The sequence below is a fragment of the Malania oleifera genome, chromosome 13, assembly GCF_029873635.1.
Source record: "Malania oleifera isolate guangnan ecotype guangnan chromosome 13, ASM2987363v1, whole genome shotgun sequence".
NCBI lineage: Eukaryota > Viridiplantae > Streptophyta > Magnoliopsida > Santalales > Ximeniaceae > Malania > Malania oleifera.
In genome coordinates this window covers 2,056,367-2,078,800 of record NC_080429.1, presented here as the reverse complement: position 1 = coordinate 2,078,800, position 22,434 = coordinate 2,056,367, and the positions used below count along the sequence as shown (strand labels likewise).

The 22,434-nt window shown below is 38.1% G+C and overlaps 1 protein-coding gene across 2 annotated transcripts in view; it reads right to left on the bottom strand.

Moving 5' to 3' along the window:
- The window catches only part of LOC131145640 (U-box domain-containing protein 44-like), a 48,529-nt gene that overhangs the window by 5,414 nt on the left and 20,681 nt on the right, over nt 1-22,434 (bottom strand). For both annotated transcript variants that reach the window (XM_058094830.1, XM_058094829.1), the window contains exon 4: nt 20,488-20,978. In XM_058094830.1, coding sequence (XP_057950813.1) covers nt 20,488-20,978 — 491 coding nt within the window. The remainder of the gene's footprint in view (nt 1-20,487; nt 20,979-22,434) is intronic.

Sequence of the window (22,434 nt, the reverse complement as noted above, 5' to 3'; positions counted from 1 at the left end):
TTATACCACTCATCCACCTTAGCATTCTCATCTCGGCAACTTTTACTTTTTGGATATGTTGCGTCTTAGTCACCCAACATTTTGATCCATATAGCATAACTAGTCTTATAGTTGTCCTATTGAACATCACTTTTTAATTTTAAGGATATTCTACAATCACACAGCACACTCGAAGCACTTCTTCATTTTATACAACCTACTTTTACTCTATACATTACATCTTCTTCAATTTCTCCTTCAGCTTGCATAATGGATCCAAGGTATCAAAATATATTGATGATATTGTTTTATTGACCATCAAGTTTAACCTTATCTCCAACATTCCTCCTACTATGACTGAAATTACATTTCATATATTCTATCTTATTTCTACTTATTCTAAAACCTTTAAATTTTAAAGCTTCTCTCCATAATTTTAATTTAGATTCTACTCCACCATCAGCTTCATCAATCAAGACAATATCATTTGCAAATAACATACACCATGAAACCTCAGTCTGAATACTCCTAGTAAAATAAAAACTATATGTAAATCCCTCTTCTTTTTCCTAAACTTTTCTATTAATCTTCTTAAAAGATACATAACTTTTGTAGTAGATCTCTTAAGCATAAAACCAAATTGATTTTCCGAGACCCTCGTTTCTAACATTAATCTTAATTCAACTACCCTTTCCCATAATTTCATTGTATGACTCAAAATTTTAATTCCATGATAGTTTATTACAATTTTGAACATCTCCTTCATTTTTGTATCTAGGTATTACATTGCTTCTCCTCCATTCATTTGGAATTTTCATAGTTTTTAATTTTTATAATTGTGTTAGATAAATTAGTTAACCATACAATTCCGTTATCACCTAAGCATTTCCGAACTTCAATTGGGATTAATCCTATAGCTTTTCTATTTTTCATCTTTTTAATGCAAACTTAACTTCATTAACTCTAATTTTGCAAATAAATCTCATGTTTTTGGCCTTTTCCTCATTTGTCAATTCAAAATTTAAGCCTTCTACTTGTTTTTCATTAAATAGTTACTAAATTAACTTCGCCACCTTTCTTTTACGTTTTTTTCCTTGACCAAGACGATATTAGTCTCACTTTTTATACATTTTACATTACCAAAGTCTTTGCTCTCTCTTTCTTTAGCTCTAGCAAGTTTACATATGTCTCTTTCCCCTTATGTTGTATCTAATCTAGCATATAAATTACTAAATTATCTATGTTTAGCTTCAATAAGGACCTTTCTTGCATCTTTTCATGCCTCTTTATACTTCTCAAGGTTTTCCACATTTCTACATTTTTTTCCAAGTTTTATATCAAATTCATTTTGCCTTCACAGATTTTTGGACATCTTGATCCCACCACCAACTTTCTTTGCTATTTGAGAATTTTCCTCTTGATTCACCTAAAATTTCTGTTAAATTATCACTTTACCTAAAAGCTTAAGGTTTTAGGTTATGGCCCGCACGTGCAGATGGACAGCATGTAGAGAGATAAACACACAATAGATAACACAAATTACAGGGAATACAATAATTTTTTAAACACCACACAATAAACATGGGCAATAGGTCTAACCTAGGACTTCTGGTAACCAATTTTGATACCATGTTAGATTACCACCTTACTTAAAAGCTTAAGCTATTAGGTTGTGGGCCAACAATGTATATCAAGTTTTAACAATCTCTTTTGCTATCTTTTTAATAAAGCTAGCTATCCTACTCCAAAGAGTATTTGTGTTTACACCATCCCTTATAATCTAATCACCATATTTGACCATTTTATCTGTATATTTTCTCTCTTTAGGTTCCACCACCTAGTTCTCTTGCACTGATTTATATTTTCCTTTAGCTTCCAATTTTGAATACATATATCTAATACCAAAACTCTATGTTGTGTAGTTAAGCTTTCATCTGGGATAACCTTACAATCCTTATATGATAAATGATCTACCTTCCCAGTTAAGAAAATATACTCTCTTCTTAAAGCAAGTGTTCATTATATTAAAATCACATGACATGATGAAGTCTAAAATCACATCCCTAGCCTCATTTTTATCTCCATATCCATGTCCTTAATGTATTCTCTCATAACCTTTATTATTTTTTCCAATGTGTCCATTGAGATCCACTTTTATAAATATTTTCTCAGTTCTTGATATCCTTCGTATAATACAATCCATATTTTCTCAAAATTGTCTCATAAGGTTTTTCACTAAGTCTATTTGAGAAGCATAAGCACTAATGACATTTATTATCTTTTACCCTTAGATCGTCTTAATTTTTTATGATTTTAGCCCCTACTTTTTGGACATCTACAACACTATCTTTTAAGTCTGTCTACAATGATTCCTACCCTATTCTTCTCTTTTTCTTTTCTGGTGTATCCAAGTTTGAATCCTGATTTTTTTTTTTTTAATTTCTCTAGCTTTATCACCTACCACTTTGTTTCTTGAAGGAAGATTACAATTTTTTTCTTCTAATCATTGTGTCCACTATCTCCATGCTTTTACCCTTAAGCGTCCCTATATTCCAAGTTGTTAATCCAATCCTAATCTCTTGAACTAACTTCTTTACCCGCTCAAGTCCAGAATGATGTGGAACCCTCGTATATTTGACATTGTAATTGGGCGCCAAGATAGTGTGTCGTTTCAAGGCAATAACCCTACCCCATACTCACCCAATTTTTTCTATAATCGGATGGTATAAGAGCAGTGCATTACTCGTGCGGGGCGCACCAACAAATAATCCTTGAGGATTCATATCATAGTAATCTAACAAGTTTTACACTAGTTGTCAGCTACCTAATGCAACCCTCCTCCTTTACCCGGGCCTAGGACCGATCATGTGTCAAAAGATTAGGACATTGAGTGCATCACAGGTGGAGTTAGTCTCCTCGAGCCTAGTTTCATAGATTTAGATTCATAGTCTCTGTATTTGGCTTTATATGCCTACTCTGATCATTCAGTTTTTGTTCGTAAAAGGAGATAGGTGAGGTAATTCTAGTAGTTTATGATGATGATATCATCATCACTAGAAGTGACCAGTGGGATTGCAGATATTAAGTAATGACTTCAAGAAAATTTTCAAATCAAGGACTTGGGTATTTTGCGTTACTTTATTGGTATTGAGATTGTATTGCGTAGGAAAGGGTTGAATCTATCTCAATGAAAATATATGGCTCCAACCCTTTGTCCGTACTGACTCCAACCCTCGCTTACAAAAATATATTAGAGGGTTGGAGTCAAGACTCAAAATTATATAGCGAACGAGGGAGAATTGGAGCCAAATTACAATCTTCAATTAAAAGAGACTATCTAGACACGTGGAGGGCTACGATTAAAAAAGCCCTTTAGGTGGTGTGCTTTAATTTGAATTTTTTTTGGACTACACCACACCGGGCTTCACAATAATATTACAGCAAAGTGCAGCCTGGAGTCAGGCCCACATGGGCCCCATATACACGTATATATATCTCTTTGGATGGGCTAATCTAGACACAGATTATCATGCATGTCCATTGCTATTGTTATCTCTATAATCTTGAACGTGCTATTGGTTGTATCCAAGTATTTAGAGATGACATCTTGCTTAACCAGTTACTACAAGCAAACGAAGAGGAAGCACAATGATAGAGGGAGCTCTGCAAAATGTGCCCACACAAGACGCCATGCATTGACGGCAACTGGTCTTCCTTTAGCAAGAAAGCTATTAAGCGACAAGCTCATCATAATTAGTTGCAACTTGAAACCTATTACCCATGGTGGTTGGGTCGGATATCTCGACCAAATTGCTTCAGGTGCTAGCAGTCACAATCGTAATGGTGACCATTGCTACATGGACATGCTCATGTAGTGAGGAAGTTCTACTTTGCTGATCCGAATAGGCAATATCCGAATTGCATGACAGACGTTATCATGTGGCTGATACTGAATAAGAAGCCTAATGGTATAGCCGTGACATACTTTCCTTCTTTAAGTATATCACCCTACTTGTTGATATAGTCAAGGACAGCTTGTGGCGTCCTTGCCATTTGGATATTTGGATGATATGATGCCGAGTCAAAGACGATATCCCATTTTCGGGAGTTCCATAAATGGAGTTTGTTGCTGAATTGTATGAAGCAATGGAGGAGATGTGATCCATCGTCATGACGTTCACAAGCTATTTGGATGTATGATGATTTGGGAAAATTGGATTTGAAATATTCAAGGATAAATTCTTTGGGAGTTGGACACTTAGAATATGTAACGAAGAAATTCTTACCTTGAATGCGAAAATCGGCCGTACCTGGTAGTTGGGCCATTTTGGTAAATGGTGTAGTGGCTCCAATCCTCCGTCCGTACTTACTCCAACCCTCCCTTATAAAAATATATTAGAGGGTTGCAGCCAAGAGTCATAATTATATAGCGAACAAGGGAAGGTTGGAACAAAATTACAACTGTTCAATTAAAAGATACTATCTAGACACATGGAGGGCTACAATTAAAAAAGCCCTTTAGGCGGTATTCTTTAATTTGATTTTTTTTTTTTTGGACTACACCACACCGCGCTTCACAATAATATTATAGAGAAACGTGGCCCAGAGTCAGGCCACGTGGGCCCCACAGACACACACACACATATATATATATATATATATATATATATATATATCTTTTTGGATGGACTAATTTGGACACAGATTATCATGCTTGTCCATTGCTTTTGTTATCTCTATGATCTTGAACGTGCTATTGGCTGTATCCATTCAGAGATGACGTCCCACTTAACCAGTTACTATAGGCAAACAAAGAGGAAGTACGACGACGGAGGGAGCTCTGCAAAATATGCCCGCACAACACGCCGTGCATTGACAGCGGCTGGCCTTCCTTCAGCAAGAAGGTTATTAAGCGAAGACAGGCTCATCACAGTTAGTTGCAACTTGAAACCTATTACCCATGGTGGTTGGGTCAGACATTTTGACCAAATTGCTTTAGGTGTTGGCGGTCACAATCCTAATGGAGACCGTGTTGGCCTTGCTAAGTGAGATTGGTTTTGTTAGGAGCTAAACCAATTTATACACCTATGGATACCAATGTTAAGTTGTCTAGGGATGTTGGATCAAACTTTGAAGACAAACATTGACATAGGTAGTTGGCTGGCAAGTTGATCTACTTTTTTCTTTTCATAAAAGAGGGTGGCACCTCCTTTCTTTATTAGCAAACCCCTCACTTATGACGGAGGAAAACCGTGGTTCTAGTAAAGCAAGCTACAAATAGATAAAAACGAAACGTAACGAAAACGAAACGAAGACAAAACGACACATTAGACTCTTAAATTAGGAAGACCAATTTTATCAAGTCGTATCATGCCTCTAACTAGATGAGATAAAGAAGCAAACTCCAAATATCTCATAGTGGTGCCTTCCTCTCCCTAACGTGCCAAGAAGTACACAACCTTATTTCCTTCTCTGAATTGGTGAGCAATGGTGAAATTAATCATGGAAAGAGCCTCAAGAGGCTCTTCCCAAAAATCCCACAAATACCATACCATGCATCTCCGAGAACAAACCCAATCGACCACTACATTAGAGTCACATTCAATCTCCACATTCATATAACCCATCTCTTTGCACATCCGCACTCCCTCCATCAGGGCCCTAAGTTTGGCTTTATTATTAGTGCCATAGCCAAAGAAGGAAGAATAAGCACCCAGGAAAGCCCCGCTGCAATCTCAAATCACACCACCCTCTCCATATGTCCCTAGATTCCCACGGCAACTACCATCTACATTCAACTTTACGGACCGAACCCAAGGGTTCCCCCACCTAACAACACAAGGAGTCCGTGCCTTCGGAGTGATAATTGGAATCTCAAGAGCACTTAGTACTTTGCTATCCTGAGTGGAAAGGGATCCTCTAGCTCTCATATTCTCTGAAATCCTCCTAAGTCATACCTTGATTGCCAACCAAACTCCTTCAGCCGATTCCTTAGCACCTTCCATTCGGACTCTACGACACACCCCAAAGTCTCCAAGTTATTAAACTCGGAAAGATACCAATGATTACACCCCTCTAAGTCGATTTCTTAGCATAAGTAAACTATTGTTGTACACAACAAATCCAAGAACTGCAGTCGTACAAGGAACCCCCAAGGCTATAGCGGCAAAATCACAAACCTTCACAGCAATCTCGCTCGAACAAAGCACATGATTCAAGGTTTCTATTTACCCCAACTCGCAACAGTTACACCGAGAAGCAAAAGCAATTCCCAAGGATTGAACTTTCTCATCCAATGGCAAGCTGTCAAAACGAGCTTTCCAAGCACATATGCTGGCCTTCTTTGGCAAGAGATTGTGCCACAACCAATCCATATCCCTAACATAAGGCCCTTTGACTCTAATTAAATCTTATGCACTTGACAACGTGAAGCTTCCTTTATCATTGAGTTTCCAAATTAGAATATCCTCACTTGGTCTCCCACAAGCAATATTCTGAATGACTTCTTCGGCTTTGACATTACCAACCAACTCCACTAATTGCTGCCTATCCCAGGCACCATCCACCCACACATCTTTAATATTAAGCAAAGGGTTTTGAATATTGTTAAATTGCAAACAAAGCGGGCCACTAGCCAACCAATTATCAAATCAAAACGAACCCTTGTCATTCTTTACCTTCAGCTGCACGTTCTCCGTCACTTGAGGTAAAACCCGCATAACTGATTTCCAAAACCGAGAACTCGAGTCTTTATAAACCACCATAGAGATATTTCCTTGTTTCACATATTTAGCACGGAAGAATTTTGTCCAAAGATTATCTAAAGTCATGAGCCTCCATGCAAATTTCATATGTAGAGATTTTTTGAACTTCACCAAAATCACGAACACCTAATCCACCCTCATTAGTGGGCTCGCACAGTTTAGACCACAAGCACTACTTCATTTTCAGCTTTCCATTTATCTCACCCCAAAAGAACGTTGATAGGATAGAAATCATCTTCTTGTGGACTGCCTCCAGAATGTCTAATACCGCCAACAAATGAGTCGCCATACAAGTGAGAACATGCTTTAAAAGAATTAGACGACCACCTTGCGAGAGCAACTTTAGCTTCCACCCTGCAACCTTACATTTTATTTTTTGAACCAAAGGCTCCAAGGATCTAATCATTAAACGCCCAGAAACAAGCGGGACACCTAAGTAAGTGACCGGGAAAACACCCTCCAGAAATTCCATTAATCTTATCAAACTCCGCCTCCGCCACATTGGAATTTTCTTTGAAAAGAAGAAAGCTGATTTTTCTTTGCTAATCATTTGGCCAAACCACTGCTCATGGATACCCAAAACTTTAATAAGATGTCGCATGGATCGTTTCTCCCCAATAAGAAAAATCAAAATGTCATCTGCATAGAGTAAATGCGAAATTAAAGGAGCCCCCAAAGGGTGAGAAAAACAGCCAATACACCCCTCCTCAAAATTTTTCTGCAGCAATCGAGATAAAACCTCCTCCATGACAAAAAAAAGATAAGGCGATAACGGGTCTCCCTGCCTTAAACCTCTGGTAGGTTTGAAGAAACCTTTGTAAAAGCCATTCATCATAATGGAAAACCAAGGAGCCCAAATACATTTAGCCACCAACTTACAAAAATTTGAAAAGAAACCAAATCCCTCTAACAACCAAAGCAAAAAATCCCAGTCGACCCAGTCATAAGCCTTTGCCATATCAATTTTCACCATAATATTACCACTTACAGTATTTTTGTTCAAGAAGTGCACCATCTCCTAAGCAAGAGTAATATTTTCAAATATACTTCGGCCTAGAATGAACGCCCCTTGTGCTGGCAATATTATTCGGGTAAGTAAACTAGTCATGCACTATAGAATAATCTTAGAAAAAATCTTGTATGCAACAGAACAAAGGCTAATGGGGCGGAACTTATCAAAACTTTTTGGATCCTGCACCTTCGGAATAAGCACTATATACAAAGAAGAATAAAACCTTGGTAGATTAGTGCCATTAAAGAAATCCTTGGCAACCTCTAATAAGTATTCTTTAACCACATCCCAACATGAAATATAAAAAGCTGAAGGAAAACCATTAGGACCTCGGCTACTGTTTTTAGGAATGGAAAAAAGAGAAGTTTTTACCTCTTCCTCTGAAGGATCTTGACAAAGAAGCTTATTTTCCTCTTCAATAATAACCTTCTCTAGAATGGTTGATAAGTCGGCCACTTCATGAGTTCTTGTTTCTGTTAAAAAATCCTGAAAGTAAGAAGCTGCCGCTAGATGAATGCTCTTTGGTGAGTTTAACACACTCCCATCCGCAAGATTCATGTTAGAAATCACATAATTCTTCCTTCTTTGCTTTACCACCACATGAAAAAATTTTGAATTTTAGTCCCCTTCTTTAAGCCAAGTTTTTTTTTGCTTGTTGCGCCAATCTAGTCTCCTCCCTTTGTTCCCATATTTCCAGATCTAGCTTGGTGAGAAGAAAATCCATTTCAATGCTCGGGTCAGAATCACATAGCATTTGATCTTCTAAGGCCTCCAAGCGTTCCTCAAGCTCCTTAATATTCTGATCTACACGCCCAAAAACCTGCATATTCCACACTTTAAGAGCTATCTTTGTTTTTTTTTTGGCCTCAAGCTTCAAAAGACCCTGGGAATATACCGGCTCAACCCATGCCTTCGTCACACAGTCAATAAAAGAATCATGAGAACACCACATATTTTGAAAATGAAAAAGGTGACGGGCCATACCTCATCTCCAATTTGTCAAAATTGATAACCATAGGACTATGATCTGATGACTTCCTCATTAGATACTCCAAATGAGCATTAGGGAAAGTATTAGAGAAACTCATATTCATAACCGCTCTATCAAGCCTTGCCCAGCTACGAGAGTGACCTTCATGTCCATTACACCAAGAGAACCTCCTCCCACTAAAAGACATTTCCATGAGTCCACTATTATCCAAGCAATAATTAACTCATCCATGGTTCCAATTGGTCGAGGATTACCTCTAATCCTCTCCCCATCCTCTCTAATCACATTAAAATCCCCCACCACAATCCAAGGGTGATCCATAAGTTGTAAATCCTCCGAAGCTTGCCCCAACTCCCTGCGTTCATTCTAAGTACACTTCGCATAAATGAAAGAAATAAAAAATTTGTTGTTATCTAAAAGTAACCGGCCAGAAATCATTCTATTATTCATGCAAACCTTCTCAAAATTTAAGTCTTCTCTCCAAAATACCCACAGCTTACCTCCCACATTGCCATTACTGTAGCAGTTAAGAAGCAGTAGCTAGTTAGCTAGCTGGGACATCTTGGTATCCTCCAAGAACGGCTCAGTAATAGCTACAATAGCAACTCGGTGACGTCTAACTAAATCTTTCAACCTCCTCCTCGATCTTCCCAAACATCTTACATTCCACACTAGCATTGTGTCAATCATAGATTAAATTTTGAGGGGCGGGTAAGAACCCACCGAGAATGACGCACACCTTGTCCTAGCTAGTCCTTTAAAGTTGCCAAAGAAACCTGTAAATCCGAATCAGAATCATAATGTTTGTTCTTACTCAGCAGTTGTATAGGTCTATTAGTATCATGGTCTAATGCATAAGTAGGGGTGGTAAGTCAGTTTATGGAAAATCCCAAATAACAATATTAGGATGTTGTTTGTAGGATTTTGCAATATCTCATAGGCTCTCCTAGCAGAGGTTTGATATATATTTGTAATAGGAATTTTGAGATTGTTGGATACTTTTATGCAAGTTGGGTTGGATATGTTAATGATCGAAGGTCTATTACTATTGTACATTTGTGGGAGATAATTTTTTCACCTGGCGTAGCATGAAAGAAACCGTTGTATATCGAGCTATGGCTCATATATTGAGTGGGCTTATGTGCCTTAAGTCTTTCATGCTAAAGATGGTATTCTTGGTAACAAAGCCAATAGATATGTTATGTGATAATCAAGTTGCCATTTATATTGCTAATCCAATGGTTCATAAAACAACAAAGCACATAGAAGTTTACTATCATTTTGTGAGAGAAGTTGTGTTGGAGAAGGTCGTGAGGACTTCCTTTGTGAAATCTATGAATCAGTTAGGCAATGTTTTTGCGAAGCCCTTATTTAAGCCTTCCTTGTCTAATGGTTGTTACAAGCTGGGGTAAGGTGATATTTATACACCTCCAACTTGAGGGGAGTGCTAGAAGAGAATATGTTATTTTAGTAAGGTCGTGTTAATGGGGGTATTTTGTCCTTAAGACTTTATTATTATTAATATATACGAGGGCAGACTTGGAGCTGTACCCACATCATAAAAAGAATGGCAGATTGTTCTGATAAGCCATTTGTCCTTCTATAGTGTCCCAAGTTCAGCCCCCCTAGTTGCACATTCCAAAACAGGTTGGGTCAACTAAGCAGTCCATGAGGTTCAGCCAAGTTGCAACCAAGTTGCCTAGTTTGGGTTGGGTTCACTCCATTTGATGAATTTCCAGGTTTAGAGTATAATCCCAACCAGTACTATGACTTGTTCTGGTCCCACCAGATCAGACTGGCCGGGCTGTCTGAGTTTTAAAATGCGATCAAAAACAAAATGATACCGAACATTAATATCCTTAATCTTCTAATGAAGCATTTCGTCCTTAAGTCAATGTTGGCTATCACAATGAACAATAATAACTCTACTATCCAAATTTATCTCTTTAAATACTCTCGACCTAGTGGCTTCCTAACTGCCTTTGCCCTAGTTAGACAAATGCGAGCGCAGGCTACACAGATGCCTTCCAACTAACAGCAAAACTACAAAGTGTAAATACATAGACTATAATGGACCTCCCCTAATCAAGGTCTCTTGCCTAATCTGAGTAAACAAAACCAACCAATATTGGTGATCCTACCAAATTGTAGGTTAACCTCAGTAGTGCCCTATAAATACACATGAATCCATTTCACAGCTTGGCAGCTTGCCAATGCACCTTCCTTGGACTAGCCATATATCTGCTCACTACATTGATTGAACTATTGGGCTAAGAGCAAACCATGGCATATGTAATGCTGACACATGTGACGTATACTCTTCAACTTATTAAGGATGCTGATTGGCTCAAAGTCCAGTGTTTTGCAAGCAAAATATCACAAGGGCTTAGCATTTTTCATGCCAAAGCATTCTTGAAGACCTTTTCAATGTACTCTCATGTCAATACAATTTTCCATTTTTCCTATTGTCGGGTCTCCATAGATCTCCATACCAAGAATCTTATTTTTTGCACACAAATCTTTCATCTCAAACTCACCACTATGTAGACTTTTAACCTCTCAATCTTAATATATATCCCTAGAGGCAATCAACACATCATCCGCACAACAAAACTAGTTGAAAAAACCATCTAGAAGTTTTTTGAAGCACATACAACTATAAACTGTCATGCAAACACCTAAAATAGTTGTGACGAAGGCAAACCACTAGTACCACTGTCAAAAAGATTGTTTTTTCACCCATATGGTGTGATCTCTTTTAATGAAAAAAAATCATGATCTTCCTCACTATCTTCCGCAAAACCCTTAGGTTCCTGCATCTAAATAATCTCCTCATGCTCACCATGTAAGGAAAGTTGTTTAACATCTTAGTTGCTCCAACTCCAAATTCTGCATACCAACTAATGTGAGCAAGACACAAATTGAAGTGTGCTTCGCCACAGGAGAGAACACATCATCGAAGTCAATACCTTTAACTTGATTGTAGTCTTTGGTCACCAACTTACCATATACAAAGCATCCTGCACATGGTTCCTTCCTTTCTATTGAAGAGATTTGTTCCCTCCATGCAAAGCAGAAAACCACAAAGTAGACCTCTTCTACTCAAAACAGCTAATTAGTATCGCCCACCTGTCCCAGCCCCATATGCCATAATCTGGTGGTGTCCCTATCAAAAATAGATGTAAAAACTGCAGTAGCACTTGTAACCATGAAATGTTTGGCATTTTTAGGATTTCTAGGCAATCTTGTATTTTGTTTTTTTTGGAATTTTTACTATTTTTTCAGCATTTTTATAGTAGGGTTTAATAAGCTAATAATTTTGTAGATTATCTAGGATCTTTATGATGTAAAGATTTTATGTTTCTGTGTTGTTTTAATTTTTAGGGATTCGATATTATGTCCCATTAATCAGGAATTGATATTAATTCCTAAAGATTGTTTACTTCTTTAGTATTAGGAGGAAGCCTACATAAACTATAAAGGCTGCATGTGTAACCATAGGTACCACTGGGAATATTGAGCATTGAACCCTATTCAGTGTTGTCTTCATTTTTCTTTTCTCTTTGAATTCCCTATTTATTTCCATATTGTTTCTCTATTTTCTTGCATCCTTCTCTTATGCCAATTGGTCCTGCACCAGGTTCCCATGCTTGCTAGTCTTCATCACAACGAGCAGCTTCAAAAACCCTTAGAGCTCAATCTCAGTTGTAAACTTGCACCCATTTGAATCAAGAGTGCCTAAAGGGATAGGATTCTTTTTAGGAATATGTCTGATGTCTCTCAGAGTCCTCTCACATCATCATGCATTAGGTCCAAACTATTCATTTTCCACTCCAGTGAAGCCTTCCTGACCATCAAGATTACTCCACCTTGAATTGATTATTGACTCGTAATTAGAGAATAATCCTTATTGGGACATTTTTTTATAGGAACAATCCCAACCAAGAATCTATATTTCAAAATAATTTCCCCATGCTACACTGGGCTTTACAGGTTGTTTTTCTTTCTTCTTTCCATTGCTTTGTTGCATGTTCTTTAACTTGTAACTGTGTGGTTAATGTGCCTTTTCTTCTTGAAACAATTACAAGTTACATTTTTTTGTCTAGACTTGGATTTACTGCTGCTTACAGTTGAAACCCTCTCCATTGTCCTACCTCTAGCTACTCAGTCGTCAGCTTGGTTGTCATTGAATGTCCCTGTCAAATGCCTATCTATTAGTTCCTTTAAAAATAGAGATGGTTTAACATCCTCCATGGAGATAAAATCTCTCTTATAAATAAAAGTATCTAAAAAATATTTACAAGAAGGAGGCAGCAAACAAAACAATAGAAGGGCCTATATTCATATTCTATTTTTATATTCAAATTCTCAAAGCCAAAAATATGGAATTAAATTCATCAAGATAGATATGAATGTGAATACCTTCAACCATGCCTAAGATAAACAATCACTACTTGAGATGGAGTCTGCTTATGAGTCATCAGAGACTTCATCATATGAAGAGACTCCAACTTTAACCACAACCTAGTAACTGAATCCTCGTGGCAAACTTCTCACATAACTTCGTTGAGAAATAAAGTTACATTAATGTAATTATTCCCTTTCATAATAAGTCATGGTGAACTCTATTGTGTTTGTATAACTCTTATACTTGGTGGGGTTCATATACAGGGTTCATATACAAAAGAAGAAAAGCATATGGGTGTGCTGTGTAGCAAGCACTCGTTGACGAGTGTCTCTTTTGTCGACAAGTGAGAACAAATAAAAATCTCAGACACGAATTCCTGAGAGTCTCGACCAGGAGCTCGACTAGGCTCAACCAGGTCGACGGTTGCGAAAAAAATTTCAAGTTTTGAATTGGAACGTTGGAATGGTTGGGTATTTGGAGGGAAACCTCCATGGGGTTGTTAAATATGTCACTCTGGGCATATTGTGAGATAAGAGAGAGGGAGAAGATCATTGTAATCCATTATTGTGTATTTTGTGATCTTCATAGTGAAACCCTTACCGATTGCTCTTGTGGATGTAGGCTTTGCTAAACCACGTAATTCTTGGTGCCATTGCTCTTATTATTGCTTTCTTTATATTGCTATGGTTGTGGAAGTGTTCTATATTCACCATTTAAATTGTTGCAAGCGTATGTTTGATCCTTTATACAATATAGTTATTCCGTTGTGCATTTGAGAGGGCATTATTTCACAACAATTGGTATAAGACAGAAGTTGTAATTGCCTCTGCATCTTCTTCTGTGAAATTTGATGTTGTCAAATTTGATGGAACCGGAACTCTCGGTTTGTGGCAGAGAAGGGTGAAGGATCTCTTGGTGCAACAAGGTATGGTGAAAGTTTTATACAAAATTCAATCAGTTAGCATGGATGCAACGACTAGGAATGAATTGGGAGCAATCATTCTACTTTGTTTGGCTAATGACGTGTTGCATCACTTCATGGATGGGGATTCTTCGGCATTAGTTTGGCGAAAACTGGATTGCCGATATATGTCTAAGAGTTCGTTAAAATCTGCAAGTGTAGGGGAGGAAGATTCAGAATGTGGTGATAAAGATATGCTATGTGTTTCATCGGGTTCGGAGCGCCACACGGGTGATTCTTGGATGTTGGATACCGGATACTTTTATCCTAAAAAATGGTTGAACATCTACAGGTCAGTATATGCTGGTTGTATTTTGATGAAAATGATATTTCATGCAAAATATTTGTTATTAGAAATGTCAAGATCAAAATGTGTGATGGTGTTATAAGAACCATATGTGATGTAAAGCATGAACCGGGTCTAAGGAAGAATGTTATTTCATTGGGTACTTTAAACTGCAATGGATATAGTTACAAGTCTGAAAGTGGAGAAATGAAAGTGTGTGAAGGCAACTCGATAGTGATGAAAGGAGAAAAGGTAGCGAGAAATATCTATACACTGCAAGGTGTACGGCTGTAAGTGGAGCTACAGCTGTAGAATCTGAGTCAGATGTTCTATGGCATATGCGGTTAAAGCATATGGATGACTACATGTATTCAGATGTTTGGGAACCAATGATGATAGTATCAGGGGATAGACATGTATTTTGTGGGTTTATCACGAAAGATCTTGGTGTACTTCATGCAGTGGTTGCGGTAGAGTACCAAACCGGGAGAGAGATTCTCAAGTCAAACATTGGGATTGAGTATGCTGGTTTTGTTCAAGGGATTTTGTGAGCAGGGCAGATCATATGTAGGGCTTGTAGGGTACTTCTTGGTGAAGTTAGTGAGTATGGCGCGTTTCTCGTGTGACCGATCGCCAAAGGTATTGCTAGATGGGAAAGTTGCAGGTGAATTGTGGGCAAGTTTTGCGGTAGACTACTCGGTTGTGAGTGGATGTCCACTGGTGCACTATTCTAGTGATGGAGGATCTAGGCTTGGTATGATGTTCAAACAATACACTTTTTTAGGCATAAGAAAGGTGAGTACAAGCTAGGTGATCCTGTGGCAAACAAAGGGGTGATCGAGGATATGACTTTTGGTGATAGATCCATAGGGTAGCATACTGAGGTAAAGGAAGAGAAACAAATGCCAAAAAACTGCGACAACAGCAATCGTGTTATTTAGGTGGAGTTAGGGACTCACGGCAGAAAAGGGGGGAGTTCTATCTTGAGTCAACAATATCACAGTATGAATAGGCATGTGATGCAGGTAGAGCAACAGACTCAGGGCAGTGATGAGATAGTTCATATAGCAGGGAGTTTCGGCTCGAGAGACCAGCAAAATCACGGTGGGCCGATGTGCACTATCAAACCACCACTCAGGTATAAATTTAGCATTTTGGAATTTTATGCACTCATTACTACCAGCAGCATGGTTCCTACTACTTTTCAAATTGCAATGCATGGCAAAGGAAAAAATAGGTGGATAAGTGCTATGGTGGAAAAAATGGAGATATTGCATATGTACCAGGTGTGTGAGTTGGTGAGGCTTCCAGTGTAGAAGAGGGTGATAGGATGCAGTGGAGTGATGTATCTGTTGTTTGTGAATGACATGTTATTGGCAGGAAAGGCTTTGACTGAGGCTGATCAGTTGGGAACTCTATTGAAAGTTTTTGACATGAATGTGTTGGGTACGGTCAAGATGAGTCTTGGTTTGCTGATTCGAATTGACAGAGCTGCATGGAGATTGGTGTTATCTCAGGGTGGCTTTATGGACGGAACTGCAGGGAGACTTCGTTTACCGTCTAAAGGGGGTTCTGTGGAGAATCAATATGGAATGTCTGCTGGTTGGTACCCAAAGACGGGCTGTCATGTCTGAGATATGTCAAAGGTCCTCCATGATTGTGCAATGATGTCTTTCAGTAGGCAATAGAGTGAACCGTCAGTTGTTAGTTTTGTTGAAGCCTATGCAGGGGGCTTTGGTGATATAAGACTTGCAGCAATTTTTGTGTTTACTGTTGTAGGATGGTCTTATTGGAAGCCTAAGGTGAAGTCTTCGGGTGTTGCATATACAACTCTATCGGGTTGATGGTAGAAGCTAAAAAACTGCCATTGACAAGTTCAAACAGCATTGCTTGGACTTGGTGTTTGTCTCCAAGTGCTAGAAAGGAGACGGTCCTAATCGAACGTTCTAAGTTCAAGGTGCAGAAATTAGATATGTTTTTCATGTTCTCCTAAGGGGCGTATAATCACCAAGGTGGAGATAGTTGTGTTTGTGTGGCTCTTATACTTGGTGGGGTTCATAAACAAAAAAAGAAAAGCATATGGGTTTGTTGTGCAGCAGGCACTCGTCGACAAATGTCTCTTTCGTCGACAAGTGAGAGCAAATAAAAATCTCAGACATAAATTCCTAAGAGTCTCGACTAGGAGCTCGACCAGGTCAACGGTTGCAAGAAAAATTTCAAGTTTTGAATTAGAATGTTGGAATGGTTGGGTATTTGGAGTTAAACCTCCATGAGGTTGTTAAATATGTCATTCTGAGCATATTGTGAGATAAGAGAGAGGGAGAAGATCATTGTAATCCATTATTATGTATTTTGTGATCTTCATAGTGAAACCCTTACCGATTGCTCCCGTGGATGTAGGCTTTGCCGAACCACGTAATTCCTGGTATCGTTGCTCTTAATATTGCTTTCTTTATATTGCTATGGTTGTGAAAGTGTTTTGTATTCACCATTTAAATTGTTGCAAGTGTAAGTTTGATCCTTTATACAATATTGTTATTTCATTGTGCATTTGAAAGGCATTATTTCACAACAAACTCCACTAGTGATGCACTCAATGTCCTAAATCTTTTCACACATAGTCGGTCCCAAGCCCGGGTAAAGAAGGAGGCATGTGTTAGGTTAGCTAACATCCAGTGTAATTTCCAGATCTCTATGATGAACCCTTAAAATTGCAGAGAAGGATTCATGTCTATGACCCTACCTAATGGGACTTCAGGCTTTGTTTTGTTGTTGGTTTTGTATGGTAGATCATGGTGCAAGCCTACTAGGCATTTTTCTCCTTTCCAACTATTATATTACCACTTTGCCTAAAAGCTTAAGTTGTCACGTTGTGGGCCAACAATCTAAAATTTAGTTTGTAAGAAAAGCTTTAGATCTTAGATGTCTCGATCATCATCACCAATAATCACAACATCATCCATATACACAAGAAAAATCTTGTTGAATGGAGTACGATGATAAGCACGCTGTCGGAGGCCAAACTCAAGTACAACAACAATAAATCGACCAAACCATGCTTTGGGAGACTGTTTTAAACCATATAATGATTTCTTGAGCCAACAAACAGAGCCCGACTCCCCCTAAACAACAAACCCAGATGGTTGCACCATATAAACCTCCTCCTGAAGATCACCATGTAGGAAAGCTTCCTTACACCTAAGTAGTGTAGAGGCCAATGACAAGTAGTGGCTAAGGAGATGAAATAGATGGACTAAGGCAAGTTTAGCAACTAGAGAGAACATGTCTAAATAAACCAAATCGTACGCCTGAGTATATTTCTCAGCGACAAGGTGGGCCTTCAAATGAGCCACAAAACCATCAAGAATGACTTTCACATTGTACACCCAACGATAACCAACAACAGAATTATCAAAAGAAAGAATGGTACCACATCTCAAGTATCATTAGATTCACATGTAGCGCACATATCTCTTCAACCATTACAATCCTCCACCCAAAATGGGATAGAGGTTTAGAAATAGATTTTGGAAGAGCAATGAAAGGCAGAAAATACTAACAAAATAGTAATATGAGGGCAACAAGAAATCATAATTAGAGATTGGATGTTGCGTTTACCTTTAAAAACAGCTGTAAGAGGATTAAAATCATGAGAAATAGGATCATCTAACGAAGAAACTAGAGTCGCAGAAATAGAAGTTGGAGAAGGCTCTCCTCCCTTGAGTCGTCATGCATATATTTGCAAATTGAGATGGTCCAAGCTACAAGAAGGACTCAAATTGGATGAAGATGTAGGAGGATCAGGCATCGATAATAGGTTAGGATCTAGAAAGCAAGGCAGAGGAAGGGACTCGCCAAGGTCAACAAAACTCATGGGGTTAGAGTAACATGGTGTAGACTCAAAAAAAGGTGATATCAGCAGAGACAAAGAATTGATGAAAAGTAGGGCTATAACATCCATATCCTTTTTGGGTGTAAGAATATCCCAGATAAATACATTTGATAGCATGAGGATCCAACTTATCCTTTTGATTTACTGATCCTACCCCTTAACTATAGTAGTGGACCCATCAACAAGAGTAGATAGAGGTAGATTTTTAAGATAGTTTGGACGGTAGAAAAGAAGTTGGTTACACGTCATATGGTCAGTTGCGGCAAAGTTGATAGCCCAAGGACTAATGGGAAAGATACCAGATGGCATACAAATTGTAGGATTACCATTTTGAACAAAAGATGTAACGTGATGACATGCTTGTTGGGATGCCTAATACTATAAGAAACTTGAGTACTCTTCCTTTGGGATGGTTATAGGATGTTGATTACCTGAATAAGTGCCTATGAGGGAAACACATTTTAGGGATTTGGGGTTGCCATCCCAGCACACACACAACCTCGATACAGCATCAAATCAGAAATACACAGCAAACGAAATGCTCATGGGATTCGCAAACTCCATCCAAATACTCACAAATGAAATCAACAACAAACAAGATGAACTTCAGGACCAGATGAAACAACCACAAATAAGGTTAACCACTCAATTAATCACTAATGAGTCACCAACAACCAGACATAGCACTGCCACAGCAGTGAAAAAATTGACCTACACAAAGCACCAATCAATAACCTTAATAATACAAGAAAGCGACAAATAAGGTTAATCACTGAATCAACCACGAACCAATCACCAACAACTGGACATGACATTGCTGCAGCCTCACAAAATCAATGTATGAACACTGCCACTGCTCCAAGAGACTCACCAATGACCTTTACCGCTTTACAACAACTAACAAATTGTCATCATTGCATTGTTGAAATTGGATCTTTGAACAAAACACATGCCCAACAGCTTGATATTACAGTCTATGGAAGGAATCAGAATACGCTGGAGGAAAAAGTCAGAAAAAATGAGGCCAGAAACTGTCTCACGCACTGGTGTGTGGGGTTGGGACTGCCAGCAGTCAGCCGGTGTGTGGGGCTGTTTCCGGCAATGGAATTTTACAGGCTTATAGTTTGGAGGGTTCTGTTTTTGGCTGTGTGGTTGGTTTTGTGAAATATTGAAGGGTTGTGGTGGTCCTAAGAAGGGCAGCAATGGGAGGGTGTTTTCCAGCAACAGATGAGTTTGGTTTGGTGGTTGTGTAGATTGGATGTTGCTCTAATACCATGTTGAGACTTTGGGTAAAATGAAATACCTAACATAAATGATAGGCCTCTCCCTCTATTTATAATATATGTCAAGTAGTACATGCCAATGACCATAATACCCTTACTAACTCTAGTATTTACACATAATGCTATTACCAACATAACATCAATACCAACCAAATCTTTCACTGAGCCTTGTTAAGTCAAGAGTGCTTTCACTATACTTTCCATAAATCAAAACTTATGACACGATAAAAAATTCTTACACCAACAAGGATTAGAATCCTTTGCTCTATTACCAATTTGTTGCATAATAATAATATGGACTAAGTGGTCAAAGTGTGAGAATATAACAAAGTGGAGAAATAAAGATGGTAAAAAAGAGAAAGCATACGTAAATTATGGGGTTAGGCTGTAAAGCATACATTTGCAGGTGCCACAAGGTGTAGAATCCGTTGTGAATGAAAAAAATAAAAAAGAGATCAAATTGCATGACAATCTCCCAAAGCCCCAACTACACCCATAATTCAAAAAATAAACTCATCCGAAAGGTTCTCTCACACAAGAAATTCTAAACAGCTCCAAAGAAAATATTCCAAAAGTTTCCTATACTACCCTATTGAATTGCGCAAGGCAATGAACTGAAATAGGCAATTCAAAGCAGTTTTTCTCAGGAATCAATCAATTGGGGCATGCGATTCAGACAAAGAGAAAACAATTTTGTAGGACCAAAATTGGCCATACCAGTTCATAAGCCATCAGACAACCAAAACAAACAGAGAGAAAATAATTATCTGGAGTCAGAAATTGATTAGTTACCAACACTTTTTTTGCAAGCATTTGCACATTTAGAAATGTAGTTAATTATACTAAAAAAATGCAGAGAGAAATAAAGCTCAAATTTTATAATTGCATGAAACTGCCAGTAAGGATGTTACCTGTCTTAACTTAGTCCTAATATCTAAACCAAAAGGAGACTGGCACATTGCATGGAAAGACTGGAGAATGCTCCGTTGCACATCAGGTCCTGTCAAGGAAATAAGAGAAAAGAATTTGAAGATATCTTCCTCAGATTCCAACAATGAAACCTGCAACTGATCAGCCTCCTGGACAGTGGTTGATGTAGCAAGGTGCATAATTGTTGCAGCCACTTGTTCACGCAAGGTTGGCAGAGACAAGCTGTGACGGTAAAGAACTTCGAACAATGGACCTGAGGCACCTTCTCTAATCATCTGCAGGGCATTTTGTGGTATACTTGAGAGATTCTGAAGAGCTTTAACAGCTACTGTCTTAATCTCAATATCACCATGTGAGAGCAATTCTAGAAGCGGCCCCAATGCCCCATCTTTAAATAGGGACAATTTATTGTGATCAGTCAACTCAATTTCAGACAAAGTTTCAGCCATAATCATTTTAACATTCTCAGGTCCTGCATCAACAAACTTGCCCTTACATATTAGAATTTATGAGTAATAATTTATAATATTTTTCTGATAAAACACCAGTAATTGAATCCAGCGGTTGACAAGAAGTGTATACAGCAAAACAAAATTTAGAAGACAATTTAACATGCATGTGTTTATCTAATCTAAACCAAATCTTTATACATTTGATGTTGAAAGCAGTTTACTCATAATCCTGTCATACAACTACATAGACACACAACAAAGTGTTTTTTATTTTTATTTTTTGTTAGCAGGGTTTTGAACCAAGGATGTGTCATTCCCAGCCCACCTTCCTATCACAGAGCCTTGGTTTCAGGTGTTAATAAACAAAAAAAAAAAAAGGTTTAATAAATATTACCATGCTTGGATGATATGCAACAACACTCAATTCAATGTTGTTCATCACTCTTGAACAGAATATAATTAACTAAAGAATTATTGTTTTTAATTCATTTTATGAATAAAAACTGCAAAAAGAATGATTCAATATGTGTGCTTCATTTCTGACCTCAAAAAGAATGCACAGCACCTTTCTCAACTTCCTGAATCTCATGAGAGATGGGAAAATTATCTACCTTAAGTCTTGTTAAAATGGAAAGCAGTAAAATAGGAAAGACTATCTACAAAATCAGGTAACATGCTACCCAAATCCCCTAGGATCGTGGAACCAAAAATAGTGAACAAATCAACTGATTTGTTAGCTGTAAATCTCCTTAAGATCAGCCTCTAATAAAGGTTGATAGATATCTAATAAATCTACACTCCCCCTCAAGTTGGGCTGTAAATATTGATTAGGCCCAGCTTGGAACTCAAATCATCAAAATTCTTTCTTGGTAGATCCTTGGTAAGGATATCGGCTATTTGGAGACATGTAGGCACATAAAACATCTTGATTATTCCTTCCTCTATTTTTTCTTTTATGGAATGTCGATCAATCTCCACGTGTTTTTTTCTATCATGATGCACTGGGTTCTTTGCAATGTTGATGGCTGACTGATTGTCACAGAACATCTTCATGGGTTCTTCACTTGAAATCTTTAATTCCTTTACAAGCCTTCTTAGTCATATTCCTTCACAGATGCCATGTGCCATTGCCCTGAATTCAGATTCTACACTGCTTCTTGACACAACTGATTGCTTCTTGCTTTGCCATGTAACTAGATTTCCCCGCACATATTTGCAGTACCTAGAAGTTGACCTTCGATCATGTATTGATCCTGCCTAATCTGCATCACTGAATACTTCAACATCTCTTCTTTGATTCTTCTCAAAAAATAATCCTTTACCTGGAGTTAGCTTCAGATAGTAGGATTCTATAAACTGCCTCCATATGTTCTTCATTGGGATTGTTCATGAATTGAATCACCATACTGACAAAGAAGCCAACATCAAGTCGGGTGAGACAAATATATAAGTGTTCCAACTAGTCTTTGATATCTG